The sequence below is a fragment of the Serinus canaria genome, chromosome 2 (assembly GCF_022539315.1).
Source record: "Serinus canaria isolate serCan28SL12 chromosome 2, serCan2020, whole genome shotgun sequence".
NCBI classification, from domain to species: Eukaryota; Metazoa; Chordata; class Aves; order Passeriformes; family Fringillidae; genus Serinus; species Serinus canaria.
Window position 1 is genome coordinate 35,544,218 of NC_066315.1, and position 13,170 is coordinate 35,557,387.

The window sequence follows — 13,170 nt, forward strand, 5'->3', positions numbered from 1 at the left end:
TGCACTTTATTCTGTAGCCTGTCTTTATTTACAAGTTATTTTTACAGTGGAGCTGAGACTGCTGATTTGTAAATCACTTAATTTTGGTTTATTTCTTCCCCTTGAAGTTTCCACTCTGAAAATTAAGCCTGTTAAGTCAGATTAATATATTAATATAAATAGACAAATTTGAAAATAAAAATCTTGAATGATCAAGCCTTTGAAACAATTAGCCGTTCATTTAAACAATTTTACGGTTGTTTTTTTTTTCCCAAGGAAGTAGTGGATTTTCATGTTTGTCTTCCTTGTTAAAAATACTCTCAGTCAGTAATTTTTTTTTTCCCCCTTAGAAATTAATTTAAAACTAGGAGTAGTTGCTTTTGGCAATGAACATTTACATGTCCTTAAACTTTTTATGGGCTTTGGCCATCTGAAAGTGGTTTTGCTGAAATCAAAGTATAGCTGCTGGGGTACTAGCAGCATATGTTACTCATGGAGTGTTAATATGCTGGCTTTTAAATTTAGAACCAGAACACAAGATGCTGATTAGCAGTAATTTGTTTGTGAAGTAATTTGCTACAGTTTTTGCACATGTGCAGTGACTCATATTAAATTCTTGCTTGCCAGTACTTGCAACGTACATTTACCCTCCAAAAATGTTTTTGAAATTATCATGCTGAAAACTGAAAGCTTTAATTATAATTACTCTTTTTCAATTTCTTTTTCCTTGAAAGTGTTCTGATGCTATTGTAAGGTACACACCAACTTCTCTGTACTTGTATCTATAAACTGAGGTTGCATTTTTTTGATGAACAACACATTTTCCTGAGCAGAAAAGACTAACTTGTTAGGATTTGCTATAGTAAGATGTTACAGTCAAAGACTGTCATAAAATGTTTACATTTTCTGAAAGTGTTCTAATTGTTGAGTTTTTCAGAAACAAAAGTGAATTTGTTTTGCAAGTATTTTGGCAGATACTGGTCTTTATCTGACTTCAAATAATAATGAAGAGATGTTGCTGTTACACCTTTTGATTTACTAAAACATGCATTGAGGTATATGCATGTTGCAAATACTTTGAAATAGCTTTATGGTTTTAGTGTTTCTGATCTCTCACTTTGGCAGTGGGTAATTATTACTCATTTCTTAAAGATATGGTTTAGGTGGGTTTTAAAAGGAGGGAAGTAAAAAGCCACCCTGGGATCTCTAGTTTACATCTATTTGTGCCTCTCCTTGTTGTAGGGTTTTCTTCACTTTTTTCCCTTCTGCTGCTCTTTTCTCTTAGGCTGTGACAGGTAGCATTTCTTCAGGAGCCCTCTCACGCTTCACAACATGGCTGAGACAAGCCATCAGAGCTAGTCCACTATAACATAGTAAACTGTGCCTTGAAATCTCTCATAGTTATGTACTTGGGAAAAAAATACATCTGCATTTTCCATTTGGGAAAGGTAAAAACCATGTTTGATGTAGGTTTTGCAATAATGTTTGTGTATTTCCCCACCAGACATGGATAAGGTTTCTCTTACATGCCAAGGAGAACATTTTACTTGAGTGTAAATTGTGACTTTACAGCATAAATTCTCATATTTTTCCTTAAGTAACTCATCTAAGTAGGAAAATTATTTTCCACCAGAGGGAGGTAAAGAGCTTCAGCGGCATCCTGAGATGTTCTCTGGCAGGATAAACACTGCAATTCAAGAGTCGACCTTTCTTAGCTGCCAGAGCCTGACTGTCAGTAAAGCTGGACCCCACGGGTACTGGGGCTGCACAAGCTGAGGACACTGAAATAAGCTTGTCATTTTTTTTGGTTGTAGAGCATTCTTTTGCAGTCAGGTATCTTTATGCACCATCAAGATACTATAAGCATCAAGTTAAAAATTATATCACACTGTATGCATTCTTTAAGAGAAATAGGTTTTTTTTCTTCAAGGGTGAATTTTTCGTGGAGTAAGCAGACAAGACTTTTTTTCTTCAAAAAGTGGTGAACTACTCAAAGTGCTCCTCTCTGTCCTCAAGCATTTGTAGTGTCTGTGAAGAATACAGCCTTGCTGTTTAAAGAAAATACCTGTGCAGTAGCAGTCAGTCTGTATTTCTTGTTGCATCCTCACTTAACTAATACTGAACCAGCCTAACCCAGGCTTGAATTGAATAATAGTTCTGTAGTACCTGGCATTGTTTATCAGTATGGTTGTTTCCTAAGGGAACCAGCACAACTAGTTATAGGCATTAGGTTTATTGTGAAATTCAGTGCTTCTGTTATGTGCTGTAGAAAGCAGAAGCATTAAGAATTATGGAACACAGAGGAGTGCAGATGATGGATCACAAACCAACTTGTAATTTTTTTCTGATAATTCTTTCGAAGCCTCATCAAGGCTTATCAAAGCCTTACTTTTATGAGACTGAATTATAGTTCATATATAGTAATGGCTTGCCTTCTGTACTCTCTAATGGCTGGTATTGTAGAAGCCTAGCCACGTTATCTTCTTATCTGTACACACTCATGCATGGTTTACTTTCAAGTTGAAAGAAAAAAAGTAGGAATTTATTCCAGTTCAATTTCGTATAACCCAAAAAAGCAATAGCTGCCACCAGAGGGAGATGCAGTTCTGCTGCCAGCTGTGGACTTCTTATGTGGGAAATTTTTTACATACTGTTGGTTTTATTTCAGATATTCCATCTATCCAGGAAAAGAAAGGGTTTGATATAAAGTAATTTCCCTAAAATTAGAATGCCAATCTTCTTATGCTTGAAAATTGAAGAGCCCATCAAAGGGATCAAAAAGAGTGGGAATTAAGCTACTCTATCAGACCATAATTATGTTTGTCTTCTAATATGCAAATAATTTCTTTAAAACACTTAGAATTCTAGTCTGTTGTGAAATGTGACATTTAATGCTAAAAGCAGAATGGTTTGAAAACCTTCTAGTTTAGCAAACATGATGACATGGTTCTAGAAGAAAATAATTCTAAGGAAATGATGTTGTTTAAGGTTAACTCCATTTTTGGAAAAGTTACGTTACAGAAATGAAGGTGCTGTAAAGGAAAGATTATTGAGACAAAGGCAGCCACATTATTTTGGCTATTGCTGTCCATGTTTGGGGTTGTTGGTTTCTTTTTTAAACTTTCGTTTCTGATCTATTTTTAGGGTCGATTTCTTTATTCCTGGAGTATCTATAGTTGGGGGATTCTCAATCTGTTCAAGCCCTGGCCTTTTAGAACGAGAAGGAGTACTAGAGCTGGCAGTAAAGCACACTGTGCATCCCCCTGCTCACTGGATTCACACTGAGGTAAATGAAATTACCTGTGAGATTGGGCTTGCTCTCTTTTTTTTGAGGTAAAAGAGCTGGTGTGTGTTTTTAGACCACTTTGTGCTATTAGCTGCAAAATTCACATTGACTTCTTTAAGCAGTTTTTCTAGAACATAAATCTTAAATCCTTTTGTTCAGTAAGGGACTGAAATTGGATGTTTATATGGAAATATGGTTATTGTGATCTTTAGACACCACTTGTGCTTACAGTGGACTTAAAGTGATACTGTAGTTAGTGTATATAAGGGTTCTCACTCCTTTGGAATTAATGATTTTTTAAAAAACCTCTGTTCTAACTTACATTCCTAAGAATAGGCAGTGTTACACATTACAAAGTTACCTCTGATAACCTTCCATAATTCCTGACTATTTCTGTAAATATAAACTGGGCATCGACAAATCACAGATAGATACAGATTATTAAAGGGGAGCCAAGGAAGTTACTTAGATCAGTTCTTCTGAAATGATAAAACATTTCAGAATATCTATAGTATTCTTTTAAATGCACAATATTTTTGTAATAAAGACATACCACAAGGCTTGGGGTTTTGCTGTATGAAAAGTAGTCTGAGACTTGGCCTTGTGGTCATCATTTACCACATTTAGTTTGTCATATAAGTCACATGTTTCATCAGTGATCTGTCCTATCAACTTTTGTTAGTTTCCAGAGACTGTGAAAAGATTTAAGAATTTTTGATGTTGTAAATCAGTTTTTGTTGCAGAGTTTTCTGGTGGGATTTATAGGATAAATCTTTAGTTTAGGGGTAAACCTGATGGGGTAACCATCAAACCTGATGCCATGGAGAAACCTTCAGGGTATACATGGACTCTTCTAGCTAAACAAAAGTGCATGCTTTTCTTCAAGAAACAAGCAGAAAAAATAGCAACCTAGAATTCAGAAATGTTGTATATATGGTGACAAAACTGGTACTTGTTTAAAAGTTGCTTTGAAAGGAAGTTTGTATCTCAGGTTAAAAGTGTTATGGGAGTAGTTAGCACTGATTTACTCACTGTGTGGGTTTTAGAGGTATTTATTTCTTAATATTACTGTATATAAAATCGTAAATTTTAGCACCATGTATAACTTTATATAACTTGAGGAAGATGTAGTCTTTACTTTAAAAAATATCCATGTGATGTATTGTTTGTTTCACTTCTCTGCCTGAGCTGTGTCTATAAACTAGGCTAAAGGACAACACTTTCTCGTGGTATTACTCCAGAATTTTACTGTTTTTTCTTGTATACTGACTTACTGTTATCATTGTCATGGCCAAAGCATGGAGTTATCTAGAAGGCTGCTGGTTAAGAGAGATTCTTCCCAAATCCCATGTCCAATCTTGAGGAACTATGGCTGGTTAAGGGGGCAGACGTGAGATTGTTTCTCCCTAAAATTGCTTACTTCCTCAAAGGGTACCATATTCTGTGTCCTCCTTAGGCCACATGATCTGGAACACATGTGCATTTGTGCTTCTCTAGACCAGAGTAAAACATGGTGGGAAAGTCTGGCAGTGTACATCTGCCAGGGAGAGAGAAATCCGTTTCAGTTAATGAATGCTCATTGCCCTACAGTATACTGAGAGACAACAGTTCTGCAATATTAAGAAAAGGAAGAAAGTTGTGAGGTGTTTTTAATGATCATACTTACTATTTTAGGAACCCCTCTGTTCTATGCAGTACCTGCATCCAAGGGCCTCCTTCTTGCTCCTGGTGGAATTGTTACACTTTTACACCTTAGCTGTCTGTGCAGCCTTTGTTAATGGAACTCCTTTTGTTTCAGTTTACTGTTTTGTGCTATGAAAAGAATTCTTTGGAGGAAGTGTTTTCATTCTCTAAGCTAATTTTTCAGCAGTTCCTATAGCTTCTTTTTCTCTCCTCCATTCCCAGCTTCCTTGGTTTTCCTGTCCTCTTCATTTTATCTTTTAAAACCTATATATGGCCTAAGTGCTTTTATTTGTTCTGTCAGCATGCAATGATGTGGAAGAACTCACCTGACCTCTCTGTACTGCAGCTTCACCCTTCAGACAGGATGCAGTGCTGGTTTACCAAGGAGATACTGACCCAAGTGGATTTTTTTTTTGTTGTAGCTTTTGTTTTCCATGTATCACAAAAACATGCTTGGACACATTTCTTTAGGAAGTGTGAATTTATCACATACAAGTGGAGAGTAAGAGAGATTTTCCCCTGATTTTTCTTCTTCTGAGTTTCTGAAGTTACAACTGCAGAAGTGATTCTGCAAGAAATATTCTTGTGGATAGTTGCTTCACTTCTGAGAGGTTTTTAATTTTAAGGAATGGGGATGGAAAAACTTCCTGTGTATGCAACTTATTCTGACCTTCAGTGACCTCTTAGGAAAGGCCTTTTTTGGCATGAAGCTGGTTTTGGGTAGAAGTGTGATTTCGCATGTTGAGCTCAGGCTTTCACAACCACATGTTGTTGGAAAACTCTGTGTGAATTGTTCCTCTTTCAACTCTTATGGGGATAGGAAGGGGGAGTCACCATCCTGCCTTACCGTAAGACTGAAACATTTGAAAGTAGAACTAGATCCCTAGAGACACTGCATTACTTCAGATAGTTGGAAAATGTGTGTATATTTAAAGTCCTTCTGTTTTTCCTTCACTGGTCAATTAAATAAAAATCACAGCCCAGCAAACCTTGTGACTGGGATGAAAAAAGAGCAGGATTTCAACTTTTGCATTTAGTTCTGAAATTAAATATCTTCTTTTCCATCCTAGTGTACTCTTGACTCAGAAGTCGCTCTGCGAGTGGGAGGTGATTTCTTCTTTGATCCTCAGCCTGGTGACTCCCCAGTAAACCTAGTGCTGATAGCAGGGGGTGTTGGAATTAACCCATTGTTTTCTATACTGCTGCATATAGCAGATCTTCATGGATACCAAGAGGGTAAAGGAAATAGACACAAACTGGGAACAGCAAAGCTGTACTACAGTGCAAAAAATACGAGCGAACTCTTATTTAAGGTAAATCAAACGTTTTTTTAAAAAAACAGGTCTCAGCTATTCAGCTGCTTGTGTGTATAGCAATGTTACCAAATTCCAGAAAGTTCTTCTGTGTAAGACATTGTACAGAGACAAAAGTCACTTCCTGCCTCAAATCCTGTGTGTGTTTTGTTAACTACTTATGCCAGTGTAGAAATTAAGGCCGTTACTGGACACATCTGCTCCCATTGATTTTGATAAGTCAATTACCCCTGAATTTTACTATCCCTGCATTTTCCTATGATCTTGTAAGAGCATCATAGTATACTAAAGATTATATATATATATGTATATACATACAAATAGTCTGCATAGTGCTATAATACTGTAACCATGTAGTCTAAGTAGAGATTGTAATAATGTGAAGATTAGAAAAGAATAATTCTAGCCAAAGGAATACTTTCTAAAATAACAGCAGAGCTTTATTGATAATTTATTAGTTACTAATAAGTACTAGTGTATGAATGAAGGATTTAGAGCTGCTTTTAAAACTGCTTGGTTTACTGCAGTACTTCATCAACATCTACTCAGCAGTTTACAATCAGTTTTCACACTCAGCCATTAAAGTTTACTGACAATATCTTAGGGTCAAATTAGCACAGCTCCTGTAAAGAAGAATCCAAAATGATTTATGGGTTTTTTAAGTATTGAAAGTTTTTGACTTTAAGATGAACAGCTGTCATGATTCCAGAAACTGTGTATAGGATCCATCACTAGTTTTATTTCTGTACTTCTATCATGTTTCTAGATACTGATATACTTGTTTTCTTTGAAAAGTCATTTGTTTGTTGCTAGAAGCAGAATAATCTGCTCTTCCTTTTGCCACCTACTGATCTTCCAGTCTGTTCTAAGCATGCACAGATTTTTCCAGTGCCAGCACTGACATTCCCGGTATTCACTTAAGCAGTTTTACAACAGCAGAACTTTTGCACTAAAGCTTCTGGGACAAAAGAGAAAACAGTGTCATGCACAGTGCTTAAAATATATCCCTCCTTCATTCTTCACATGTCCCTCAGATCCAGAACATGGCTGTCAAAATTCTTCACTTTTGTGCAGAGGATTGAGGAAACAGAATCCCTAGCAGTCTTTATGCTGTTGTGACAAACATCTTTACAGGATGTGTACAATCTCCAGGAGGACCTGCTGGGTTATCACTGATGGTCTCTCACTGAAGGAGAGCTTTGTATGGTCTGACAAGGGCAAAGGGAGATGCCATGGTGGGGTCTGATCCTCACTGTGCTCTCATGTAGCAGGCTGAGGCACTGGAAATATCCTTAGTGCAAATGATAGAAGCTACAGCATTGGGGTACAAAGACAGCAAGTCAATAGTAGAGGTGCTGGTGGAACCCTGTACAGCAGTGGCACTACGTGCTGCTCTTTATCCCATGTCTTTTTAGGGATTCAGGAACAGATTTTCTATAGAGTCTTTCTGAGTTTTTTTTGTTAAGCAGCCCAGGGCAGACTCAGTGTAGTAACTAGTTAACAAAAAACTAGTTAACAAAACTAGTTAACAAAATGAGCTAATTTACCTAGAAACTATTTTTAGTTCAGAATATTTTAAAGAATTTCCAGTGTCTATTCCAGCAGTGAAAATCCTGTATAAAGCACAATCTAGACAGTAGCTAAATCTTAATTTCAGAACTAACTAAAGCATCTGACTAACATATTCTTTTTTTTGCTGATTTGAACTGAAGCCGCTGGGGGTTTGGTGGTAACTTATCACAGCTGTGACTTAGGGAACTGAAAATGAGTTTATACTTTCTACTCTAGTAAAAATAACTTTAGCATTACGTGGTAGTTGGTTTTACTTGAGAACATGAGACACTAAAGGGTCTAGTGACCTTATCAGATAAACCAGACAAGATTCAAAAAGTTCTTAACAAATGGTAAATACATACTGCAGGGGTTTTTTTAAATGGAAAGCCCCTATGGAAGTGGAAGGAGGAAATACTGAGAATTCATAAGGGGAAGAAATTGGGAAATGACCTAACTGGATCTTTGGTCCAAATCTTAGTTTGTAGTCTATGTCAGAAAAGGAGAAAAGCACTAACGTAGCTGACAGGGTGTTCACATTCCAAGTGTGGGAATTCTGTGTATGTGTGCAGGTCAGGCCTGTGGAATCACACCCATCAGGTTCTCACTGCTGAAATGCAAAGTCTTGGTTCTCAGTAATAATCACTGGCATTCTGGGACTGTGTACATACATCTGCTTTGATTTAATGGCCTGTGGTGTAAGCAAGTGTGTTTAACATTACAGAAAAATATTCTTGGTTTGATGAAGGCGTTTCCTGGAAAGATCACATGTTGTTTCCACGTCACCCAGCAGCGCTCACAGATCTGTAAAGAACTGCAGCCACACATTACAGGTAAATGTCATGGCATTGTACAGAGACCCTGTCTGAAGCCTCAGTTTGATTACATCCTACAGCATGAAGCTGTGCATAATAACCCAGCATTTTTACATTTAAAGCTTCAAAATGAGATGTGAATTAAACAGTTTCTCTGTACTTATTCTGCTTTGCAGAAAAATTTTCTCTTTGAGATTTTTTTCCTCTGTTAATCCTAAACTTTCCATGGGTATTTCCCACTGCAGACTTCATTCCAGAAACTATTAAGCAAATGCTTAATACTTTCCTTAAGGTGGGATTGATGAAGGATGAGCTGACTGCTTATAAGAGATACTTCAGCATGTTTCCATGTCTGCTGTATTTGTGTTAGAGATACCTATTTTTTAATATGAATTAGGGATTTTACTTGTCTGTAAGCCATGTTTCTCTTCAGTGACTAATACCCTCTGCATTCCAAGTACAAGCACTGATCTAAATCCCCAGAAAAACAAATGGTTTTGGAAGCCTTAAATCTCAATACCTATTATCCTGGAACAGGCCAGGCATTTTTAAGAAATGAGTGCTTGAAATGCTTCTAACCAGACACTGTTTTTGAAGTGACTTCACAATTAATATTTCTGTTCTCATTTCCTACTTTTTTTCTTTGTCAGAGGGAAGAATATCTGAAAAGGATCTAGAGAAACACGTATCTAATGATACTTCATGGTACATCTGTGGTCCCCCTCCAATGATAGAATCTATATCCAAACTACTCACTAACATTGGTGTTCCTAGAAACCGCGTTTTCTTTGAGAAATGGTGGTAGTGACACCTGCTGAAGAGAAAATTATAGTATTTTTTCCAGTGCATTTTGATGAAATGTACAGAGATGGACTATGAATTATTTTGAAGATTTTAATGAAGATGTCCTCAATGATTAACTGTAAAATACACCTATAATACAGTGCTGCTGCTTTGGGGGAAAAAAAAGTGATTTTATATTAAAGACATTAACTGTTCTAGTTTTCTGATGGTTTGCCTTTTCTTATGGGTAGCAGCATATTTTCACTTTACACACTTACCCTGTTAGTCAGCTTTTAAAAGACTTTTCCAGTGCCTGATTAAGCACTTGTAGAGAATTAGTTGTGCAGCAATGCCAGATATGTTTGTGAGGATAATTCAGGCCACAACCTCTGAATCTGCCTCAAATGAGTCAACAGACTTCCCTCCCCAGTTCTATATAATGTATTTACTATTTTTATAGAAGAACTGCTGTGTTGTGACTTCCTTCTCTTGCCATTTCTTCTCAGAAGAAAAAAACCCACCTTTTATGTGGTTTATGTAAATAAGTTAGTTGTGTTGAGAAAGATATTTTCTCATAATCCTGTTTAGTCCTGAGTTGAAAGTGTTGAGTGCAGCAGACATAGGAATTCCTCCCCTGAACGTGTTTCCTGTGCTGAGGTTGTTCAGCCAAGATTGTGCTTGCATGAGCCGTATCCTCAAAAGCAGCACTGGCCAGCAACAGCCGAGATGGGAAACTCCACAGTCCTGCTGCATAAAGTACAGAGCTTTAGGGGATTCCAGGACATACTGCTTGGAGAAAAGTCTTTGGAAAGGTTGGTCTTGCAAGGCATGAGTGTACCTTAGGTGTAATGGCCAGTACCTGAGCCCTGAATGACCCTTCTTTGTCCAGCTTTTAGAAAAACATTTGTTAATTATCTGCACTGACAGTTCAAGTTCTTAAGTGGCAGAGATTTCTCCTGTACACTTGAAGACCTCAATCAGGAACATTATCAAAAATACTAAATTCATAGTGAAATAGTAAAAATGTTAAATGGATAAGGCCTTCCCTTTGTTAGTGGCTCCTTTCCTTGAGTTACAGACATAGTCAACTAGGTAATGCAGCACATTCCTTGCCATCAGTGTCTCCCAGCTCTGCCATAAATAGGGGTTGCAGAGACACTGAACCACCAGCTAGTTCCCAGCCTGCTGCACTTGCCTTGGTGTGAAGCACTTCATTTTTCAAGCATAATGTCCCTGTGGCTGGCTAAGAAGGCCTCAAGCCCAGCTGCAGCTCTCTCCCAAGAAGTCATTTCAACTGCAGCACATTCCAGTTCTACCCTCTTTTTATCAGTCTGGTGAATTGTACAGCCTGGGGGCTACTTACTGCGACATCCATGTGCACCTCATCCTCAAACTGCAGAGAGGCAGCCCTGCTGGGAAAGGCCAGGCCTTGCTTTGAGTGAAGCACAGAGCTGCTCCTGGGACTGTGTCAGAAGCTGATAAACAAATGAAATAATGACAGTGCTTCCTTGGTATTGAAGGGAACATGCCATACCTGCTGCCACTCAGCACACACAGAACTTAAGGACAGGCTCAATTTTGCATCAGGAGAGGTGAATCTGATTGATGGACCTTTAAAAGTTGCCTTTTGGGGACAGTACTGTGATGAGACTTTGCCCCAAGTCTGTGCCTTCTGCTGCCTACACTTAGGTCTGTGTTTCTGTTCCATGCAGTGCCGCTGCCAGCTGCCATCGCTGCCTCCCTGTGTAGCCAGTGCAGGCCCAGAGGGGATGTCTCATCCAACTCCTCCTCCTCAAATGAGAGGAAGATTCCTTCTGAGTACCCCTATTTCAATGAATGCTTCCTTGTTTGTTCACTCTAGAATGTAAATAGGACAGCGTGCTTGTCACAAAAAATAACACCAAGGGGGTTTTGCGTTCACAGAGATTCCAGCTGACATGTCAGAGCTTGATGCTTGAAAGAAGCAGGGCTTTCCTAGGAACGTGCAGTGCATTGCTATCAGGAAGTACTGGTGCCCTAAAATAGCCACGCACTAGGCTCATATGTGTTTTAACAGTGTCATGATAAAAAGATTCTGAGAAGCCTTTAAATGTTGTTTTTCTTATAACTTTTCAATCATTTCATGAATTATAAACTGGTAAACCCTTTTCTTCCCTTAATGCAGAGGCTTTCTGCAGCCCAAATTACATCTCTTTCACAAACCTTCCTCAGACCAAAATGTCCATTTAACAAAAGGCATTTTGAAACCCTTTGCTTCTGTCATCATCTTCTTTTCCCTCTAACCTCCTTCTGTCATCCCCTGTTACACTCAGCCTGAGTGCTGTGGGGCAAGGACATATCTCTCTAATTGTGTGGGCTCACCCACTTGGAGAGCAGGATGAAACACACATACACTGCCCTGAAACATGGACAAGAATAATTATTTCCTAACCCCTGCCCCCCAGATAGTGGTAAGCTCTGGTACTGAGAGCAAGAAGTCCTTTCTTACCTTGTAATAAATGCCATTTCTAAGCCAAGAAATCAGGAAAGTTGTTGATGTCCTCTTCCTCCACAGCCTTTTCCTGTTGACACTTGAGAATTATTTGGAAGTCTCTTTCTAAAGAGTTTCCTGGTCTTTTAGGGAGACGTCAGTTTCACCTTAAAGTCTGTTATTGGATCTGACTCTGCCATAATTGAAGATAAAAATAACATCCCAGAAACATTACTCCATATAAACACATGGTCTACAAATAATTCAATAAATGTGATATTGGCCTGCACTGGTGGGAACAGAGAGCAGCCCTTCATGTTCAGCTGCGACTGAGTTGGAGAAATACTCTCATCACTTTGGTCAATCTTGTCATCATAGAAAATGTTTATTCCTCTTACACTTGTGCCATCAGCTAAGGAGCAACTGAAGGAGTAAAAGTAGACTGAAATTTTTTTTTTTTTTTTTTTGCAATAAAGGATGATGAGTGAGAGATGTGTCCATCTATACATTTATATTTAAACTTAAGAAGATGGTTTGTGAGTTACCTGGTGTTGCAGCCTTATTAGACTTTCTCTTCTTCCTGTGACAGGTATTATACCACTTTGCCATGTGTTCATCTGGTACAATGAGTATCAAATATTCCTATAGTACTTGCATCAATTAGCTGGAAAAAAACTGGCTATTCAGATATCATTAGATCATTTTAGTTAGTAGGGTGCTTTTGTGAGTAACAGAAAGCACTTAAAATTGAAAAGTCTTTTTTCCCCTTCAGCGTATAGGCAAGGTACTGATTAGAGTCAGCTGCCACATCCAGCACCACAGGCACCTTCCTGAGGATGGAGGCTCTGGCAAGGATCACCTTTTAAAGCCAAGAGCACATCTTCACTAACAGCCTCAGAGACATATGAATTGTGTCTGCAACTACAATTCATAGGTGTGTTGTTCACTGGCATTTCTCATACTTTTGAGAAACATTTATCAGCAAGAAAATAGTATCTGCTCTTCTTATACTCTTCAGTTCTGGGAGGATGAAATTCCTGCATGAAAGGCTGATCATGCTTCATTTCTGCCCTATAATTGGCTCCCTGAGGCAAATGTAGAGTCACAGCAACTACAAAGAAAAAGTAGGATATCCAAATGCAGAGCCCTTCCTCTGCTCACCTCAGAAATCAAGGCTGACAGAGGAGTCAAAATAGGGAGAAATGGGTATATTGTTTTATACTTAGCTTCATTTCCACACATATATTAAAGCTACTTTGGGCTATTTCATTTATACTGCACAGATTCAAT

General features: G+C 38.2%; 1 protein-coding gene across 5 annotated transcripts in view; it reads left to right on the forward strand.

The window, feature by feature from the left end:
• The window catches only part of OXNAD1 (oxidoreductase NAD binding domain containing 1), a 34,539-nt gene that overhangs the window by 9,265 nt on the left and 12,104 nt on the right, over window positions 1–13,170 (forward strand). For 2 of the 5 annotated variants that reach the window (XM_050970367.1, XM_018909575.3), the window contains exons 5-7: window positions 3,124–3,265; window positions 6,019–6,261; window positions 8,537–8,645. In XM_050970367.1, coding sequence (XP_050826324.1) covers window positions 3,124–3,265; window positions 6,019–6,261; window positions 8,537–8,645 — 494 coding nt within the window. Of the gene's footprint in view, window positions 1–3,123; window positions 3,266–6,018; window positions 6,262–8,536; window positions 8,646–9,277; window positions 9,629–13,170 lie in introns of those variants that run through there. The other 3 variants (XM_009086101.4, XM_050970366.1, XM_018909572.3) reach the window with 3 other exon arrangements.